General features: G+C 52.5%; 2 protein-coding genes across 10 annotated transcripts in view; both read right to left on the bottom strand.

The window, feature by feature from the left end:
- THOC5 (THO complex 5) overlaps positions 1-1,808 on the bottom strand; it is a 28,804-nt gene extending 26,996 nt beyond the window's left edge. Inside the window, exons 1-3 of one of the 9 annotated variants that reach the window (XM_043901403.1) lie at positions 1,293-1,808; positions 1,074-1,178; positions 533-645 (exon numbers count right to left, since the gene is read on the bottom strand). The gene's annotated coding sequence lies outside the window, so the exon portion shown is untranslated. The remainder of the gene's footprint in view (positions 1-532; positions 646-1,073; positions 1,179-1,292) is intronic. The other 8 variants (XM_043901399.1, XM_043901404.1, XM_043901401.1 and 5 more) reach the window with 8 other exon arrangements.
- A 387-nt stretch (positions 1,809-2,195) lies between these two features.
- Positions 2,196-18,323, bottom strand: NIPSNAP1 (nipsnap homolog 1). The gene is made up of 10 exons (XM_043901408.1): positions 18,179-18,323; positions 10,419-10,546; positions 10,175-10,220; positions 9,848-9,942; positions 7,420-7,490; positions 7,123-7,263; positions 6,812-6,843; positions 6,380-6,474; positions 5,173-5,256; positions 2,196-3,879 (listed from the first exon to the last, which is right to left on the bottom strand). Exons 1-10 carry the CDS (start codon positions 18,274-18,276, stop codon positions 3,815-3,817), a joined length of 855 nt encoding a protein of 284 aa, XP_043757343.1. The 5' UTR covers positions 18,277-18,323; the 3' UTR covers positions 2,196-3,814.
- Between the last annotated feature and the right edge of the window lie 2,856 nt (positions 18,324-21,179).

The following is a 21,179-nucleotide window of genomic DNA, read 5'->3' as shown; positions in this document are numbered from 1 at the left end:
CATTTGGTTTTTAAAACAAGGATTCTCTCAGATACAAACAAGCATCTCATTCACGGGTGAGAACACTGAGGGTCAGGAAGGTGAATGACTTGCCCAAGATCACACAGCTAGCATGCTGAAGCTTGGATCCAACACATGCCACAGCAGTGCTCTTGGCAACTACATTATTGAGTCTTGTAGTCTTGCTACCATGTCATCTGGTGATGCCCTCAACTCCCTGGTTGGCCCGAAAATTTAAAAGAATGGAACGGACACTTCATGGGACTCTAGCATCACAAAGCATCCTCACTCTGCTACCTCTACTGACTGTCACCAGAGACCCCTGAAGTGGGAAAGCCCTATCCCCCCAATCCCAGTGAATCTGTCACTAACACTTAATGAGGGAGCCAAGATCTCCGGAGAGTCCAGTCACAGAAGCCCTAAGTTGGAGTTTTAACTCCTCTATTTCATGACTTGTGAGTTCTGGGACAAATCACTTCACTTTTCTCTGCATCTGTTTCCTCATAGATCAAATGAGAACAGCAGTCCCTACCTCCAGGGTGGTTGTGGACATTAAAGCAGCAGGCGTTGCACTGGGGAAGGCAATGAAGATGATCTGGGAGCTGGGCTTTATATGGTACCCGAGTGGTAAATAACGTTGAATACCTATGGAGAAAGTGAATTCCTGACAATTCTCTTTAGAAACTTCTGACTGCCTCATGGAGAACGTCTCATTTCTTTGGTTGGCCTTTAACATCTACAAATGCCAATGTCCCTTTGTTAAGGAAAGAAGTCTATCTCAGATCCTTAGACACCTGAAATCTAGTCACAGTCACCAATTTTTTCATGTTCAATAATCTTTATCATTACATCCTGCATAGGACAGTGAAAGAAGTGTTCTATTTGTGGTAGAGATTAAAATTTTTCTTTCAAACTAAATTTAAAAAATGACTCAGTTAAAATAAATAAGTTAATTTTCCACAGAGAAGGGGCCCTGAAGGCGTTACGTGTGGGAAATTCTGACTTTGATAGCACAGTCAAGAGTGCCTGGCAGAGACAAGCGCATAATAAAAGTGAGCTGCTATCACCACCACCTTCAGGGGCGTTTTCTAGAGGCTGCACTGTGGGGCCTGACGATGCTGCGGCCAACATTCTCCACAGGAGGAAACTGAGACCGCGGCGCCGAGCAGCCCGGGTGCCTGCGGAATGACGGCGGAGAACCAGGGTTAGACCCAAGCCCGGGCATGTCCTCGCGCAGTCCACTCCCCAGTTCTAGCGCGCCCGAACCCACCCCGCCCTGGTCCCCTCCTCACCACACGGCACCCAGAAGCGTCCCGGAGAGCGTGCCACTTCCGGCGTCGGGGACTCTGTGGCTTGCGCACCATAGAGAAGCGGAAGGAAGGAACGGCCGACCGGAAGTCTTGTGCGGAGGCCGGAAGCGGAGCGCGAAGGATCCCGACACAGCCGGCCGGTGGTTCAGGCGGCGGCCGGGCTGTTAAGGGGACAAGGTGGTGGCTGTACTTGGGTTGTCTAGGCGGGTCCCAGCCGGCCAGCCGCCTCACGTTATCCACTGAAACCAGGAAGCCGAGGCTGTAAGGGCATAGATTTGCATTTTGAACTTTTTAAGTTCAAATAAGGGTTCGTTCATTCTGTCCCCAGTGCCTAAAGCAATGCCCAGCAACTAGTAGGCGCTCTGCCATGTATTTGTCAAATGAATTTATCGTGTGCCCAAGATAACACGAGAATGTAGTAGTGCCATGATCTGGACACTTGTGAATTTGCTTCTGTAACCTGGATTCTTAACTACTGTCATAGTTACAGTAGAACATCCCACAATAGTGAGGGCAGCAAGTCGGGGTGGGCATTAACTCCATCTTAACTCCCTTCCCCCCCCCCCCCGCCCCGCCCCGCCCCATTTTTGGCCCGATTTGACCGAGGCAGATCTAATGCAGCATTTGACAGCTTCAAGTATTTTCTGCTCCTGGTATGAATCGTACAGATGGGGTTCAGAACATTCTACTTATCTGAAGGTGGAAACCAAATCCCTGGTTATGCAGTGCAGTTCTTTCTGCCCTAGTGGAAGGCCCTCCCCAACAGTAGCTCAGAGAACACAATACCCACAAGTGGGACAGATGAGCCAGGTGGACCTGGACAGCTGGCCCTGCCGGGGGGGTCACCTGCCAGATTTCCTTGTAGATGAAGAAAAGACATCATGGTTTATAGTAAATATTTAATTGGTTCCATCAGCAACTCCAGCACAAGTTTTCCTGAAAGAGGGGCAGAATCAAGCTACCCAGAGGTCTGTGAGGTGTGGGGATCACTGAGAAGGCCTCCAAAGTCGCTGACCCCACTCCACACACCCGATGGCCCAGAAGAATGAGGGTAGGGCTGATAGACTGTGAAGAGGGAGAAAAGGAATTTGGGGTGAGGGAAATACAAGACCTAGCCCATAGCTCTGCCAGTAGGAGAGCAGTTGGGAGAGCAGGAGGCTCTTCCTACACAGAAGGGCTGAACTCATTCAAGATCTCAACCTCTTTATGTGGGAAGGAGGTGCACCTCTCTTCAGCACTCTTGTATTAGAAGCCCCTCCCCAAGTGGTCTTATGTCACCTCAGTTCTATCTTGCCAATTCTGTATTCCAAATTCTTTACTTCAAATACAAGTTTTGAGTTCTAAGTTCTACCTTCTGGGTTCCTGTTCCATTCTGTTTCCCTCCCGCAGATCCTTCTCAGTTCCCATTCCTTTTCTCAGCCTTTCTGGGTGGAATATGTGGACATCCTGCCGACTTAGCTAATTTGAGGGCTTTCCCTTTTGCTTCTTGAGGCGGTTCTAGGCTTTTCTCTAGCAGGAGGGTCTTGGCTCAGACTGTCCCGCAAGTGGGTGGCACAGAGGAGACCAGGGAATTCCTGAGAGCCTGGCCTGGCCTAACCTCCTCCCAGACCACCTTTAACCACTGGACACACTACCTTTTGTGCAACTTAAGCTAAACTGAGGAGTTCCAGAGTGATGATTATGAACTGGTGGCCTTGAGATGGGAATCTTAGGAGGAACCTAGACAGCATAGTAAAAAGCAGAGACATCACTTTGTCAACAAAGGTCCATCTAGTCAAGGCTATGGTTTTTCCAGTGGTCATGTATGGATGTGAGAATTGGACTATAAAGAAAGCTGAGTGCCGAAGAATTGATGCTTTTGAACTGTGGTGTTATAGAAGGCTCTTGAGAGTCCCTTGGACTGCAAGGAGATCCAACCAGTCCATCCTAAAGGACATCAGTCCTGGGTGTTCATTGGAAGGACTGATGTTGAAGCTGAAACTCCAATACTTTGGCCACCTGATGCGAAGGGCTGACTCATTTGAAAAGACCCTGATGCCGGGAAAGACTGAGGGCAGGAGAAGGGGACAACAGAGGATGAGATGGTTGGATGGCATCACCGACTCAATGGACGTGAGTCTGGGTAAACTCCGGGAGTTAGTGATGGACAGGGAGGCCTGGCGTGCTGCGGTTCATGGGGTCACAAAAGAGTCAGACACAACTGAGTGACTGAACTGAACTGAGGAGGAAATGTGAGAAGACATAAAAGGTTGTTGTTCCATTCAGAGAAATTAAAAACTGCTTCCTGCACAGGGGAAGGGGTGGGCAGGGAAGATGGGAAGGGTCTGGGCAGGGCTGCAAGTCTTCATAACCCATCATCCTTCAGCTCTCCCTTGTCTGACCTGAGCACTAGCCCCCCTAGAGTCCATAGGTTAGGAGAGGAAACCAAGACAGCAGAACTGGGAGCTCCTCTGTCCATAGCTTCCCTGAGGGAGAGGGGGGAGGAGATGGAGGCAGCGGCAGCATCACTGGAGAGGTGAGATCTTCAAAGGGATCATGATCCGAGACTCCATGTGTCGCACCAGGGGGACTGCAGAGAGAGAGGCAGAGATCATGAAGGGGCTGAGGTGAGCCAACCGCCCCCCCCCCCAAACTGGCCCTTGAAGAAGGAGGAGGAAGCCTGCGATGCTGAGATAGCAAAAGCCCCCCGCTCTCCTGGAGTGGCCTACAGAGAGCGCCATGTCTCCCAAGTTATAGGATATGAGGGGACTGAAGTTAAGACAAAGTGCAGCTTTCAAAATTTGAAGAAAAAAAAATAACGAGCATTGTTTATTACTAAAAGTGACTTCACAGATATTATTGCTTAGGACAAAGCTAGGCAAAGAACAGGGTAGGGGGATTCAAAGGAAGAGATCAAGAAAATAATTGCAGCAAAAGGAAACAAGCTGTGAGGATGCCCCCAAGGGGCTGAGGTTTGAAAAACACTGATTTAGTTCAACTGACTCATTTTACAAGTGGGGACACTACAGTCCAGAGAGGGTGAGCCAAGGTCACCCTGGTGGTCAGACTCTTTCCTTTTGCTCAGCACTGTTAAATTTCACCGTGCTTACAAATTTCCTGTAGTTCTCGTTCAAGTGCAGATCCTGATTCAGTGTGGGGAGGTGTGGTTGAGACTGGGCATTTCTAACAAGCTTCCAAGGGATGATAACACTGTCACTTGGGACCACACTGAGAAGAGCGAGGCTCCCGCTAACTCATCAGGAGATGCGTTATCCAGCATTTACCAGCTGGTAAGTGTGCAAGCTCAACTATAAGTTCCTTCAGGAGAAAACAGGCTCCTGTTCTTTCTGCGCTTCCTGACCCCCGCCCACCACAGTCGGCACACAATGAGAGCTCAATCAGCACGTACTGGTTCCAGGTGGTTCTCAAGTGTCCCAGCAAAGTGGCGAAACACCATAAACAATAAACTTGCTTGAAAAAAATTGTGCTTCCTCTGTGCTGGAGTCTGGGCTATAATGTTATAAATTAGCTCCTGGAACCCTCCCTCCAGCCCTTCAAGAGAGGCAGTATCACCATCGCCATCTTACAGGCAGAAAACAGCATCAGTGAGGTGAAAAACCAGGCCCAAGGTCGCACTGTGTGGTCAACCACAACACTCCTCTGAGGCAGAGACCATAGGGCTGGATTACTGCCTCTTTGAGAACTCACCTAGGACAGCCTGCATCCTGTAGAGCATGCCACCAGGACAGGAACCTATGAACTCACTGTCCTCAAAGTGAGTTCCCCATCAGGAGAGGTAATCAAGTGAGGCTAGATCGCCTTACAGAGGGGATTCCATTCTCAGATGGAGCTCCTGGCACATGACTTCTGATGAGGTGCTCACCTGTGTAGTAGACATTTTCGTCCCAGCCCCTCTTCCTCCAGGCAGCGTTTCTGGTCTCTTCCCGAGACTGCAGGTCCTTATAGGCTGTGGGAAAGGCTTAGGCTGAGCCTGTACCCAGCACGAGGCCCTCCTCCCGTTGCCCCAAACCCTGCCCTGCTGCCTTTTCCTCCCCGGGTGCTTCCACTGTCTGCTTTGACCATCAGTACATTTACTGACAACTCCCATATATGTATCTCCAGTCCAGAACTGTTCCTCAGGCTCTAGACTCAAATATCCAGTGTCCACTTGATGTATCCACTTGACAGTGTATCTGCTGGGCACTCACATGCATCAGTGTCTCAAAGGTGACACTTCCAAGGACCAAATGTACACTCCTGACCCCTCCAACCTGCTCCTCCAGGGGTCTCATGAAGCAAAACACAGCTGCTCAGTCAGGAGTCTGGGAGTCCTGGAGTCTCCTACCCTTCCCCACACGACGCAGACAATTCATCCACCAGTCCCACTGGTTCCACCTCCAGACCAGTGAATCTGTGGACCTCTCAGCATCTTCACTGTCCAGGCCAGCATCCTATCCCACCTGAGCTAGCGTAACCATCCCCTGATGCCCCACACCCTCTTTTGCTCCCCTACAAAGTGCTCTCAACATAGCACATGGCAGCCAGAGGAATCATTAGGACACAAATTGGGTCACATCATGGTGCTTAAAACATTGCAGCAGTCTCCTGTTGCATTTAGAATAAGTCCCAGCTCATCCTCATGGCCTGCAAGACCTAGTCCAATCTGGCCAATCCCCCATCTTCCCACTCTCTTCCCCACTCCCTCCACCCTGGGCGCCTTCGCTTGCCTCAAAACCCTGAAGGCCTTTCCCTGCTGCAGGGCCTTTGCATATATTGTTCTCTCTACTTGCAATACCGTTCTCTGAAAATTCACAGCTGACTCCTCATTCTTCAGCTAAGCTTACATTTCACCCCCTCAGAAAGACGTTCTGGTCTATTCAAGCCAACGGAGCTTCCCATATTTCTCCCTGTCCCTTGATGATTTGTAAAAATCCAAAATTATCCTTTTTGTTAGTTTATGTCTGAGGTGGTGTCTCCCTCTGCTACAATATAAGCTCCAAAAGGACACTCATGTATTCGCAGTGTCGACGCAGAGTGACCGTGGAGAAAGGAGGGGGCCACGGAGGGCTCCTGGCGGGTCCCCAACCTACCCCAGAGGTGGTGCACGACGTAGAGCTCTCCTATCTGCGAGAAGAAGCCGCCCACCGCCTCCTGGTTCTCCTGCCGGTACTTGATGGCCCGAGCCCTGGGGATGGCAGAAGGGTGTGGGGCCGAGGCCCGGGCAGCTGCAAAGGGCCCTCTGCGGGGACCCCGGGCTGGTTTCTCAGTCACACACCGAGGGAGGGGCCCAGGGTAGAGCCCCTGGCTCTCAGAGACGGTCGGGGACTTGGGTGGCAGAGGTACGGCTGCCGGCAGTGTGTTCCACCCCCGTCGTCTAGAGGGTCCTCACCCCCTTGGTTGGACCGTCGCCTGCTCCCGGAGCCACGAGGCACAGAGGGTGCCGTGTTCTCTGCCACCACACCCGGGCAAGGAGGCCCACCAGGTGGTCAGGGTCCCCCCAGCTCCCCGGCACAACCACTCACCAGTTGTTCCCCCACTCGATCATGGTTCCTGGCTGAAAGAGAACCAGAGCAGAGGGTGGGAGTGAGCCCCTACCTGGGATTTCAAGCCTCACTGTTGGGTGGGGCTGGGAAACTGTCATGTCTCCCTAGCTCCAGGGGCCGCCTGGCCTCCTTCAGGGGCCCTGACTCACACCTGAGCATGCAGGGACGCACACGTGCGTACATACCTCTTCTGAGGCCGGAAGCCTCAGTCTAGGCTCTGGGCACTGAGCCCGACCCCCACCCCTCGGGCTACCTGGAGAGCACACCGCTGCAGGGAGCGGGGGAGGCACCTTGAGCTTGTACGTCCTCAGCTCGTAGATGTTGGGGCCGGCTCTGGGCTGTGGCTCGTTCCAGAAGCTGAACTCGAGGAGCAGCTGGTTTCTCCTGGACAGCAGCATCTGGCTCCGCTCCTTTCGGAACTCCAGGTATTCCTGCGGGCGGGGTGGGGCCGGGCGAGCTGGGCACAGCAGCCAGGAAGTGCCCTGCCCCCCAGCGGTGTGCCCCAGGGGGTGGCGGAGGCAGCCCCCAGCACAGGGCTGAGTCAGAACCAGCATCCGGAGAGGTGTGCCGAGTGGATGCCCCCGTACCTTGTTGTTCTTGAGCTTGTTCATGCAGTCCATGAGGGCTGGGTAGCCCCCCGAGAATCGCCACAGGTGGACTGTTTGCGGGGACAAGGAGGAAGGCACAGGTCAGGGGGCTGCGGGGACCCTGCCCTGCTCCGCCCCCCCAAGCTCCATGTGTATGTAATGGGAGGAGCCTCCAGCCGGTTCTCTGCAGCCTTGCCAGGGACAGTGCTGGGCAGGGGGAAACCCCAGACCAAGCCTAGGAGACTAGGGTTTGAGCTGCAGCTCTGCCAAGTGGCCTCTGACCCCTCTAGGCCTCAATGTCCTCATCTTGAGAATAATGCACCCGTCCAATCCTCCTTAAACAGCAACAAGAGGATCAGAGTGAACTTGGACCCCAGGAGCTGTGGCATGCGTAAGGCTGACCTCATAGCAGGTCCGCGAGGGGCGGGCTGGGCCAAAGGAAGGGGCGGGTAGGCGGAGATGGATTACTCCAAGACAGCGAATTGAAAACGAAAACAAGGAACAGAACAGCACGTGTGGTATGCTACCACGTGTGTTTAGGCAGGGAGCAACATATACAGACATGCTGGTCTGTGCACCGTCTCTCAACGGAGACCCAAGAGATTGTGACAGGAGATGCCCTTGGGCCAGAGAACTGAGGCTTCAGGACCTCGAGCAGGAGGAAGGCTTACTTTCCAATGAAAATTCTTTGTGCCATTTGCATTTTTTCATCACAGCCTCTGTACTGGGTTCTTATAAATTCATTAAAATGTGGATTCCTCAGGGGGTCTGCTCCCCACCTGATTCTACAAGGTGCAAAACCCTTCAAGACACCCAAAATATAGACATGCTTTAAAATTCAAGCTCCCATTACTCAAAGTTCATTTCTCAATTAGCAAATACTTAAGAGGAGAATCCAAGAAGTACTGCAGAAACTGATTAAATTGTACCTAAAAATGGGAAAACTGTAAGAGGTGCAATGGAAGACAGATGGCTTTTTCTTACCCCACTATCAATGTGTCAATGATTACTGAAACAGAATAAATGATTAAGAGAATCTAACTAACTGCAGATCACAGATTAAAAAAAAAACCACTATTATCAGGGCAATTGAAGGATGAGATAGGTTGTCTTGTGAGATAGTGAGCTCCCCATTGCTGGGAGTGTTCAAGGGAAGCATAGAGGACCTTCTCTCAGGGCGGAGGACCCCCCTGTCCTATCTGCAGTCTAATTAGCACTGTCTGAAGGGACTCTCTACCATGATGGAAAAGTTCTACAGCTGTGCTGACCAAGATGGGAGCCACGAGTCACATATTTCTATCAATGGGCACTTGAAATGTGGCTTCTGCTGACTGAGGAACTGAGTTTTCCTTTTTATTTAACTTTACCCAATTTAAATTTAAATAGCTGCATGTGGTTAGTGGTTACCTCCCGGGAAAGCACAGATCTAAACGCCAAGGCCCCTCGGAGTTGTTGGGACGCTGTGAGTGAACCAATTTCATGTGTGGGTCCTCACAGCTGGTGCCAACTGACATGGCATGGGGCCCGCTGGGGGTATTCCTGAAGCTGCACGGAACCAGCTCAGACAAGAGGCCCTGTTCATTCCATAAATATGTACGGCATCCTGGGGATTCTGTGGTGAAGAAAGACAGGCAGGGGCCCTGCCCGCTGGGCGGCAGACACAACAGGGCACATGGTCAAGGCTGTGGAGAGGCAAGTCCTGAGGGCTGGGGAGACGGGAGAGCTGCCTCACTCAGCTTGGGTGGAGGGAATCAGGGGAGGCCTCCAGGAGGAGGTGATGTCTACACCGAAATAAAAGGTGAGTAGAGGAGTGACCCAGGGAAGGCAATGGCACCCCACTCCAGCATTCTTGCCTGCAAAATCCCATGGATGGAGGAGCCTGGTAGGCTGCAGTCAAGGTCGTTAAGAGTCGGACACAACTGAGTGACTTCACTTTCACTTTTCACTTTCATGCACTGGAGAAGGAAATGGCAACCCACTCCAGTGTTCTTGCCTGGAGAATCCCAGGGACGGGGGAGCCTGGTGGGCTGCCGTCTATGGGGTTGCACAGAGTCGGACACAACTAAAGTGACTTAGCAGCAGCAGCAGAGGAGTGAGCCAAGAAAAGGAGGCCAGGGAGAAAGAGCTTCAGGCTGATGAAACAGTGGAAACAACAGCCTGGAACTAGAGGGAAAACCTGTCCACCTGAAGAACGGAAAGGAGTCTGGGGTGGGATGGTGTAGCGAGCAGGAAGATGTGGGAAGAGGAGACCCGAGGCAGGACAGGGGAGGGCTCAAGAGCCTCGTGGGCCACCTCAAGGGCAGAGGGAGCCATCACGGACGTGTGAGCAGGGGAGGAAGCCTCTGAGGACTGCGCTGAGGACCCCTCGGGCACCGCTGTGCAGGGGGAGTGGAGGGCAGCCACCTGTGGTGGGGGGTGGGCAGCTCACCTGCCTGGTCCTGCTCCCCGTACCACGTGTTCCAGTTGCCCACGAGCGAGCAGGGGTAGTCCTCATCCAGGTGCAGCTTGGGCAGCACGGCCTCCCTGTGGTGGTGGTGGGGGGGTGGGCACAGAGAGGGCAAAGGCTCACACCAGCCCCCAGAACCCCTGGGATAAGGCTTCCAACTCAGGCCCTCAGGACGGTAACATGCAGAGGCTGCACGGGAGGATGTGTGGCTCTGAAATCTACAGCCCCCGGATTGCGCAGGGGGAACAGGGCTGGGACAGAGTCCCCCATCCGGGCAGGGGCAGGGACAGGAGGGTTAGGGTCACTCACGTCAGGCTGTTGTAGGCGTCCAGACACTCGGGCTTCACATTGTGAACTGCAACCAAGGACAGAGAGCCGGCACTGAAGCGAGGGGGATGGGGTGTCTGTGGGACGCTGGGACGGGGGAGCCCCACAGGGCCCGGGCTCCCAGGACAGCTCAGATGTCCCAGACCCTCTTCAAGTCCCAACAGGAGCCTCACAGGCCCCCAAAGGCCCCTGGGAAGGCAGGTCGGCCGACTCAGCAGCCACTCACACTGGATCTTGTAGAGGTTGCTGGTCTCCTTCTTGGACAGCAGCGTGGAGTGGGCGTCCTTCCGGGGGTCCACCTTGTGTACAAAGAGGGACCGGAACCAGCTGCCTTCATTGTCCTTGGAGTAGAAGCTGCAGGGCAGAGGAGTTCAAGGGGGAACTGCTTCCATCCGCCCAGACGCCTTGCTCCCCGAGGCTGGTGACCCACTTTTCTGGGAATGGGGCCATGGAATCCCATGGCAGTTCCAGTGGAGTTCATGTCACTGGAGCCAGCCACGGGGATCCTGGCTGCCCAGTTCGCTTCTTGAAACTCTGCAGAGCCTCAGGAGGCCAGGAGAGGCAGCCCCACCTCCCGCCTCTCTCTCCAGCTTCCCTGCCTCCCCTTCACCCCCTTCCAAGAGGTCCTCCACTTGGACCCTGCAACTGTATCCCTTGCCAAAAGGGTGAACCCCAAACACATCTTGCCTGGTGTCCAAAACCTGTGACAGCCCAGCCTACCCTGCAGCCTCCCCTCCAGTCCACCCGTACCTGTGTATCCTGCCCTCCACGTGTGCTGTCTCTGAACACACCAGACTTTCACTCTGGGCTTTCCTTGCAATTTCTGTCCCCTCTGATGAGAAGCCTGCACTCACAGTCCTCCAGTGTTCACACTACACCTGGCCTGTGCCTGATGCCAGCCCCCACAAATGGAGCACCTGAGACGCGCACGCTCTGTCCTTGAGGAGGTCACAGTCTGCTGGGGAGAAGTGGACCTTGGAACACAGTTAACAGCCAGAGGTTTCTGGGAGAGCCCAGAGGAGTGAGCCTGAACTTGGCCCCTGGAAGTCTGGGTGAGCTCTCCAATGGAGGTGATCTGGCCACTTTCCAAATCTCCAGGGCTGATTTGACAGATGAAAGCAGATAGAGGGAGTCAAAGGCATCAGAAGGCAAGATTCATTCATTCATTCATCCAACGCTTAATTGACAAAAACCTGCCCTGTGCACGTTGCTGAATGAATGAATGACATGCCTTGTTCAGAGCAGGGGAACCAATCACCAGGTCCTGCCGGATCATAATTGCACTACCCCACACAAGGTTCCAGCAGGGGTGGGGTTATGTTTAAGCTGCCAGAGGTGGTAAATCATCTTACTTAGCAGCAGCGGTGAGGCTTGTAGCCAGGCCTGAACCGCCAGCCTCCTGCTAGATGAGTTCCAGTCCAGGAGCCTGGCTGTGGGGGCCCCATCAGCAAGTTCTCTTCTTTTTTGAGCCTTTTCTGTGGCTAGAATAAATGTCTTGCAAATCAAAGTCTTGCTTTTCTCCAAAATATGGATTGAGCACTGGGACTGATAAAATCTGAACAGCATCTTAAATATGATGATATAGTTGTATGAGCACAGAGGAAAGATAACTAAGGATTTGTTCCAAACTGTTTTTTTGTTGGTTTGTTTGGTTTTGGCCATGCCAGGCAGCCTGCAGGATCCCAGTTCCTTGACCAGGGAATGAACCCAGGTCACAGCAGTGAAAGCATCGAGTCCTAACTAGACCACTGGGGAACTCTCAGCCCCACACCGTTAATCTTGCTTACCTGAGAGAGGGAAGAGAAAGATGGTTAAACTTTTCGTTCCTCATGATAATTTTTTGTAAAGCTAAAAAAAAACCACTTTTAAGTATTTCTGAATTCATAGGCTTTCTATCGTTGTGTGTGTACTGCTTCATTAAAAACAAAAAGACATGAACTTCCCTGGTGGTCCAGTGGTTAAGACTCTGAACTTCCACTTCAGGGGGCTAGGGTTTGATCCCTGGTCAGGGAACTAAGATCCCACATACCATGCAGTCAAAAAAAAAAAAAAATCTGAAAAAGAATATATATATATATATATATATGTAAAGTCATTATATATAAAAAGCCATTGAAAGTGTATACACACACACACACACACACACACACACACACACACACACACACACACACACACACACACACACACACACACACACACACACACACACACACACACACACACACACACACACACACACACACACACACACACACACACACACACACACACACACACACACCCTGGTCAGGGAACTAAGATCCCACATACCATGCAGTCAAAAAAAAAAAAAAAAATCTGAAAAAGAATATATATATATATATATGTAAAGTCATTATATATAAAAAGCCATTGAAAGTGTACACACACACACACACACACACACACACACACACACACACACACACACATAAAGTCATTCCTTTTTCCAGGGGATCTTCCTGACCCAGTGATTGAACCTGGGTCTCATGCACTGCAGGCAGATTCTTTACTATCTGAGCCACCAGGGAAACTCTACACTTCAATGTTTTAAAATTTTTAATTTAAAAAAAGAAAAAAAAAAGACAGTTGTCATCAGATGGCCAATGTGGTCTGTGGAAACGGGACCAGAATAAGGCAGCCTCACTATGGCTAACACTGGCTGAGGATAGCCTCTGCCAGGGACCGGTGATCAGCTTGTCAGTACCATGAATCTACACAACGATAGTGTAATGTTAATACTATTCACATCCCCATTTTTTGAGATAAGAAAATAGAAGGTCATGGGTGGGAGGGTTAAGAAACTTGTCCCAGGTCACACAGCAAATTGGGGCAGAGAGCTCAGGCAGGAGCCCAGAGCTCTTTCCCATAAAGCCAGCTCCACCCTCAGATCAGGCACCAACCGGGAGAACTAGCACTAGGGAGATACTATAGAGAAGCAGGTGTTTTTTTTAACAAAGCCACCAGTAGAGGGACCTGACCTTTGGTTTGAATGTAGAGAGGCTGTTTCTCCTGGAAGGGGTGATGACAGAGAGGACAGCAACTCCTACTCTGTGTCAACCAAGACCTTTGCTCCAGGACTGGGCCTTGAGTAATTTATTAACATAAGCATTGACCAAGATAAACAGCCAAGCAGCCAGCCCTGGAGAGACAGCCTGGAGCCTGGGTGCTGGGGAGTGAGGGGGGAGTGTCCAGGAGCTCCCAACTCTTCCCACCTCAGTCTCCTCTTTCCTGCCTCCGCATCTCGGTTTCCCCACGTGTCAAAAGAGCAGAGCCGAGCAGCCTATCTCCAAAGATCTTTTCTGCAGGTCTCAAGGAGATCCCAGTGCAGGGTCTGAACTTGAAGCTAGCATCTGTCGGTTCGCATTTCAAGAGTTCAAATTTCACTTTTTCAATGAAATCACAACATTCTCCTGCCCTTGAGCTCCCCAGCCCTTCTCACCGTGCTCCCTATTTTTTCCATAGCTCCTTCTAACGCACTGTAGAGTTTGGGGGTTTATTATGTGCTGTTTGCTGTCTCCCACTGGCAGCAGCCCCCTGTAGCCTGAGATGCTCTCTCTCCTGTGCATCCCCGCCGTCTCCCCAGGGCCTGGAGGAGTGCCGGGCACATGGCACATGCTCAGCCCACGCTGGGGAAATGAGTGAAGGAGTGTGGGGGAGCTAAGACAGAGCTGCATGAAAATGATGACACCTGGGAGGTAAAGAAAGCAGACAGAGGGTGGACCTGGGCTCCGTGTGTGGACTGGGGACGCAGGGCCCCTTTCTACCCCCCCCACCACCAGCAGAGTTACTGCCTAAGGGCACAGGTTCTGGACAAACCCAGGACTAATCCCAGCTCAGCGTCACCTCTCTGAGCCTCATTTTCCTCACCTGTAAGGGCAACAGGATGTGCCTTGCAGAGAGAAAGGCAGACACAGCAGGGCAGCTAGCATCACGGTTCCTACCTAACTGATCTCCTAGCTCCCACTTGTCCTCCTTTTGCCTAACCTGCCCATCGGTTTTGTAAAGTACCACAGTTGTGATGCTATCTGTCCACTTGAAAATCTTCTGTTGCTCCCTACTGCCCGTAAACCAAGGCTGGATGTCTCCACTTGCTCTAATCTATTTTGCCAAGCTTTCAAGTCAATTCCCTTTTTAAAAAACATTTTTCTTTTTTATTTGTTTTCGGCTGCCCTACTCAGCTTGTGGGTTCCTAGTTCCCCAGCCAAGGATTGAACCCATGCCTCCAGCAGTGGATGTGTGGAGTCTTAACCACTGGACCGCCAGGAAGTCCCCACTTCCCTTCTAAATTTGGTGACCACCGATCCAAGATTCCCTATCATTAGCATCACCTAAGAACTTGACTTCCCTGGTGGTTCAGACGGTAAAGCGCCTGCCTACAATGCGGGAGACATGGGTTCAATCCCTGGGTCGGGAAGATCTCCTGGAGAAGGAAATGGCAACCCACTCCAGGATTCTTGCCTGGAAAATCCCATGGATGGAGAAGCCTGGTAGGCTACAGTCCATGGGGTCGCAAAGAGTCGGACAGGACTGAGCGACTTCACTTAACTCACTTAAGAACTTGTTAAAGCTTTTCCAGCTCCACCCAGAACCACTGCAACAGAAACTTCGGGGGCGGGCATGGCAATCTGGGTTTTAAGAAGTCTGCCAGGGGATTCTGATGCATGCTCAGGCTCAAGGATCACCGCTCTAAGGTCGCCCCAATTTCTTTCTTTTTTCATGTAATCTCAGTAAATTACCCCAGAAACACCAAAGATCCTGCTATCTAAACTGTATTAAGAATGCCCCTTAGGCCTAGAAAAACCAGTTCAACCCCTTCCATAAAAACACATCTCCTGGGACTTTCAGCAGTGCAGGGGGCGTGGGTTAGATCCCTGGTGGGTAACTAAGTTCCCACACACTGCGTGGCCAAAAAACAAACAAAAAGCCCACCTCTCCTATTTCCCCCTCAGCCTGGAGCGGACATTCTCCACCCCCTAGGATACCCAGCACAGCACTTTTAGCCTGGGAGCTGTTGAACAAATGTCTGCCCCAGATGAGAACTTTATAGAGATACACTGGCACTCTCAACAGGGATCAATGGTCTGGCGCCACCCCACATGAAACTGCTGTGGAATGTTCTAGATTGATATGCTAGGAAGCTTGGCTCTACGCATATTCTGAAACACTCTTCTGTCTGGAGTCGGCTGACTTTAGAAAAGGACCACGTTTCTGTTTACTGCTCCACAAGTATGTTTTCGGGCTTCCCTGGTGGATCAGACAGTAAAGAGTCTGCCTGCAATGCAGGAGACCTGGGTTCGATCCCTGGGTCGGGAAGGTCCCTGAGAGAAGGGAATGACTACCCATTCCAGTATTCTTGCCTGGCAATTCCATGGACAGAGGAACCTGGTGGGCTACAGTCCATGGGGTCACAAGGAGTTGGACATGATGAGTGACTCACACACACACACACACAATTATGTCTTTAGAAACATACAGGGAGAACTAAAGTCCTCTTAACAACAGGATTACTGATGTAGCAATAACAACTGCTGCATATTGAGCACTTACTGTGTGCTGAGAACTGATCTTCACAATATGTTTTTGAGAAAAATAAGGCTCAAAAACAAACAAAACCAAAAACAAAACAGAGAAAAATGAGGCTCAGAGATGTACCAGGCCTTATTCAAGGACAATTAACCAATGGCCAAGAGGATTTCAATCCAGGTCCGTCTGACTTCAAAGCCCACACTGTATTTGAACCCCAGTAGCCCCACTCTGAGCTCAAGAGGCCAGAGGGCCCCTCTAGGGACTCCTGAGAGAGAGAGATGGGGGCAGACAGAAGTTGGCAGGAGGGGATGTTCCCAGATATCCAAGGTGGGAACCAGCGCACAGGTAACTTCACAGCAGTCCTTGAGGGACTTGATAAGTATGAATCCAAGCACCTTCACAGCAATCCTGCAGAAAACACCTGGCAGGGACCTCCAGTCCTACTTCAGAGAGAAGGAAACCAAGGGCCCTAGAGGTTCAGCACCTCATCCAAGATTACGGAGCAGCAGGCTGCCTATACGGCCTAGGTTCCTCCTGTGGTCTCCTGATGTTCTGTCTCTACCACCAACCAGTTCTGTAAGGCTAGAGAAGTGAGGTCCCACCCCCAGCTGGGATTTCCTCATCTGGAAAATGAGGGGCTCATAGCACATGACCTTCCCAAAGCCCCTTCAGCCCTGACATTATGAGGGACTCATGAAGACACTGCTTGAGACATAGGCTTGGGCAAGGGGCAACATTTGTTACAAGTTCACCAAGCGCTGGGTACCTTACACACATGACTACTAATCCTCAACAACTCTGTGAAATCATCCTACTTTCTCACCGCCATTTTACAGATGAGGAATCTGAGACTTCAAGAGGCCAAACAATTCATGCAAGGTCACCTCACTGAAAAAGGCTGAGTTGGGTGTGTAGGTGCAAGGCAAACTCTAGGATCTCTCCATGTCATGAGCTGTCTCCCCAATTACTAAGCCATCAAACCAGTCCATCCTAAAGGAAATCAACCCTGAATATCCACTGGAAGGACTGATGCTAAAGCTGAAGCTCCAATACTTTGGCCGCCTGATGCGAACAGCTGACTCATTGGAAAAGACCCTGATGCTGGGAAGAATTGAGGGCAGAAGGGGGTGACAGAGAATGAGATGGCTGGATGGCATCACTTACTCAATGAATATGAGTTTGAGCAAACTCTGGGAGATAGTGAAGGACAGGGAAGCCTGTCCCTGGGGTCGCAAAGAGTCGGGCACAACTTAGTGTGTGAACAACAACAAGGGTGGGTGGGGAAGCTGGCGCAGGAAATGGCAGCCCACTCCAGTATTCTTGCCTGGATAACCCCATGGACAGAGGAGCCTGGCAGGCTATAATCCAAGGGGTCGCAACAGAGTTGGACACAACTTAGCAACTCAACAACAGGGTGAGGGCACGCACTTGGCTCCTCTTCCCCAGCCTCCCTGACCCAACGGCACAACACTCTATAACATCTTACAGCAAGGTCTAACAAAACTCACAGCTTCACACCTAGGCTGCTGGGCAGGACAGACCCCTGCCTCCTTTCCACAGGTTGGGGGACAGGTGTCCTCACTTTGGCAACTGTTCTTGAGCACACACTGTCCTGAGCCCTGTGCCAAGGGCTGGGGAAACAGAAAGATGAGGTGATGGTCCAGTGGGAGGGACAGGCAACTGTGTAGAGGGTGGGAAGAGCAGAGATGGGGGAAGAACAGGGCGCCAGAGGGAGGAGGGCGGGGCCGCCCAGGGCCAGTCAGGGAGGCCCAGGGGAGGGAGCAAACAGAAGGCCAGGCTCAGGGCCTGGTCCAGCCTGCCTCGCTCCCCAAGAAGGCCACCAGCTGCGGCGCAAAGACCACAGGGGTGTCAGGAGGCCTGGGTCCAGACTCGGTGCCGCCACAGGACGGCGGGGGGAGTGACCTTGGGAACTCCCACCCTTTCTCAGGCTTCCTTTGCTCCCCGTGTGCTGTTTATTGTTGGGGAGCCAAGGATCTGTGCAGCCATGGCCCTCGGGAATCTCCACGGCTCCCCTACCTCTGACCCCCAGCACTAACCGAGGGAGGAGCCGCCTGTCGTAGAAGTCCCCCGGGGCGCCCATCTCACAATCACGGCAAAGGCCGGGGAAATGGCCACTGCTCCCGCCCTGGGCCAGGTCCCACTCCCCACGGCCCAGGGCCTGCCCCTCCCATTCACCCTGTCCTTCAGTCTCTGCCCAGAGCCAAGTACCCAGCAGGGTAAAGGCCCTGCGCCCACCTTTCCCACCTCCCCCATTCATTGCCCAGACCTCCTCCTCAGGCTGAGAGATTCGCCCTCGGCCTCTAACCATTAGACTGCAAGCCCGAGTCTCTGCCCATCCCCCAGGCCCAGACCCTGGCTCTCACCCTTGCAGCCCCCAGGCGCCCCGCCCCGCCCCAGGCCCAGCCCGGTTCTTACCGCGCCGCAGCCACCGCCGCAACGTCCCGGGGGCCCGGCGCCGGGCCCCCCAGCAGCCGCCGCGCCGCCGCAGAGATGCTGCACAGACGCGGAGCCATGTTGGAGCGCTGCAGGTTGGAAGGAGGCCCCGCCCCCGAACCCGGCAGCGGAGGCGGGACGTGGGGAAGCCCCGCCCCACCGGCTCGCCCGCCTCCCTCGCCAGCCGGGCAGGTGGGCGTTGTCCCCGCTCGTCCCGCAACGCAGATGCAGGGCAGAGGTCCGGGTTCTTGTCCTCCGAGCCGCTGCAGCTCTGCTACAGACTTGCTTTGTGGCCTGGAGCAAACCCTTCGCCCAGTCTGGGCCTCAGTGTCCACCCCGTAAAATGGGAGCATTGAACAATAACACCAGGAGTTCTTAAAGGGGCCCTCCAGGGTAAGCGGCAGAGGGTCAGTAACCCCGCTTGAAATGGTATACAGTTCTGTGCGCCTGTGAATTTCTGCGGGGGTGGGGCCCAGGTACCGTTTATCATAGTCTGAAAGGAACAAACCCCCTAACAACGTGAGACAGATGGACAAGGCTCTGGGTTGCAGGGACACTTTCTCTCCATCATCTCCTTTTCTCCTTTCCATCCCCCTATACCATCTCTGCCTGGGCCTCCTGGAGCTCCATGCCCTCCTCCTGCTCTGCCCAGGTCGTGTGCCTAACTTCCAAACTAGTCCTCTCCCAGCCCACGGTCCCCCAGGTCACAGACCTCAGTGGGAGCGGACACCTGCAGACCCTATGGGGGGGGGGGGCAGCAGGAGCCTAATAACTTCCAGAGAATATGTTTGTACACACCCCCCAAAAGACTGTCCACCCATTGAGGCTGAGGCTGACCGTAGTTCCCTCCTGATATGCTTCGGGTGGAGGAGTGCCCTGGCAGGCTTTAATTTTGTGATTCCTTCAGCAAATGTTGAGTCCACGTGGCTAGACCATATGCTGAGCCCTGAGACGCCAAACATGGCCAGAACGACAAGCCCCCAGCCCTCTTGGAATTTGAGGCCTGGCCTGGCTGGGGAGACAAAATCAAATTGGCATTGACCCCCCCTGGGGCAGAGACCTTAGATCTAACCCCTCTCCCCTCTCTTGCCTGACATGCTAAAAATATTGGCTGAAAAAGTGAAAAATATAGACAAAAATATTTTTTGCCAATTGTGATACAGGCTATGAAAAAATATGGAGAGCTATAAGGACTTATATTGGGGGGGGAAGAGAAAATGTGAGGTTCTATATAGACTTTTGAGGGTCAATGATAATTTCTATAAGGAATTGAGGCCTGTACTATTTTTTTTCCCTTGTGTTTTCTGAAGCTGCTACAATGAATATGTATTCTTTGCAGGATTTATTTTAAAAGGATACTGTATATTACCATGATAAACAAAAAACCTAAGTCAACTGTGATACACAGGCAGAACCAAAAGAAGAAACGCAATGAAGATACTGTATCGCTGGTGCTTTATACCTAAGGCAGAAGGTTACTCTCTCTGTCAACACACAGCTGGGCCCAGTTGCTCCTTGGGTTATTAGAAGAACCAAAAGGGACCATGACTGAAGCGTTCCCAGACACACTCACGCAGGAAAAGCTCAGATGGGGAGATGGAGGTGCAGCAAGTAACATGTCACTGGTGTCCTGCGGTGGAGGAACCAAGTGTGGCCGGTGAGGAGAGGGGGGCGTGACAGCTCCCTGGGCCTCACAGGTGGCCTGACGTTAGACCTAGGCTGGGCTTCCCTGGTGGCTCAGACGTTAAAGACTGCCTGCAATGCAGGAGACCAGGTTCGATCCCTGGGTTGGGAAGACCCCCTGAAGAAGGGAGTGGCAACCCATTCCAGTATTCTTGCTGGAGAATCCCATGGACAGAGGAGCTGGGCGGGCTACACTCCATGGGGCTGCAAAGAGTCAGACACGAGTGAGTGACTAACGCTTTAAAGGTTCAGCAGAGAGAGTCTGCCAGCAGGGAGCAGGGCAAGGAGAGCCTTGGGCAGAGGAAGCAGTGTGTGCACAGTACGTGAAAGGGCCCCCCGGAAGGAATGGGTTCAGACTTGTTCAGCAACATCAGGTGTCATCAGAGGGTGGAGATGACGTGGAGGCATCTTCCCGCTCAGTACAAGGAGTGGATGGCCTTGGTGACCTGTCACTGGACTGTGACAACAGACGCTGCACAGCAACTAACTGGTCATTAGGTTATCAAGCCACGGGCAGCCAGGACCCCTGGACAGGGAAGGGCTTATCCTCCAGGTCTGGTGTGAGAGTCCTCTCCAAACTCTTGGTGTTTCTGGCCATCTCTGCTGGGGAAAATGAGGAAGGGCTGGCCTAAAGCCTCCCCATGCTGGTCTAGGCATTTCTTTTAAATGTATTTATTTTTGACTGCACTGGGTCTTTGTTGCTACACTCAGGCTTTCCCTAGGTGCAGTTAGCGGCTGCTACTCTCTAGTTGCGGTGTACGGTTTCTCACTCCCGGCACTTCTCTTGATTCAGAGCATAGGCTCTTGGGGGGGAGGGCTCAGTTGCTCCAAAGCAGGTGGAATCCTCTAGGACCAAGGATCAAAGCCTTATCCCCTGAACTGGCATACAGATTCTTAACCATTGGACCACCAGGGAAGTCCTAGACTAGGCATTTCTAAGACAATCTTCCCATCTCCCACTGTTTGAGTGGGATAGGAAGATCAAACCAGGTCCTCCATGAGCGCGTTCTCACCCCTGACCAGATCAGATGGATGAGTCTCCATATCCAGGCCAAGCGAACCAGTCTGGCCGGCTCACTGGAAGTGCAGCTTTGAGACCTCCATTCCCACCCCAGTTAGGGAGACCAGCTCACTCCAGTTTACCCCAGACTGTCCCCGTTTGGACACTAAATGTCCCCTATCCCAGGAAACCCCTCTATGCTGGGCAAGCTGGGATGTATGGTCATTCTAACCATGGCTCTTTCCCTCTCCCTGGCTCACACATCCACTCCACCCCCAAAATCTTTTCCTTGCTTAACTA

This window comes from Cervus elaphus, chromosome 5 (genome assembly GCF_910594005.1).
Source record: "Cervus elaphus chromosome 5, mCerEla1.1, whole genome shotgun sequence".
In the NCBI taxonomy this organism is placed as follows: domain Eukaryota; kingdom Metazoa; phylum Chordata; class Mammalia; order Artiodactyla; family Cervidae; genus Cervus; species Cervus elaphus.
Note: the sequence above shows the minus strand (reverse complement) of the source record. Positions and strands in the feature narration are given on the sequence as shown.

What these genes read in the sequence shown, in the direction of transcription:
- NIPSNAP1 (XM_043901408.1), bottom strand. Translation starts at nt 18,276, where the DNA reads ATGGCTCCGCGTCTGTGCAGCATCTCTGCGGCGGCGCGGCGGCTGCTG. An exon ending in TGAGGACGTACAAGCTCAAG is followed by an intron (nt 6,844 to 7,122) that starts GTGCCTCCCCCG and finishes GTTCTCTTTCAG; the next exon opens with CCAGGAACCATGATCGAGTG. An exon ending in ATCGAGTGGGGGAACAACTG is followed by an intron (nt 6,475 to 6,811) that starts GTGAGTGGTTGT and finishes TGCCATCCCCAG; the next exon opens with GGCTCGGGCCATCAAGTACC.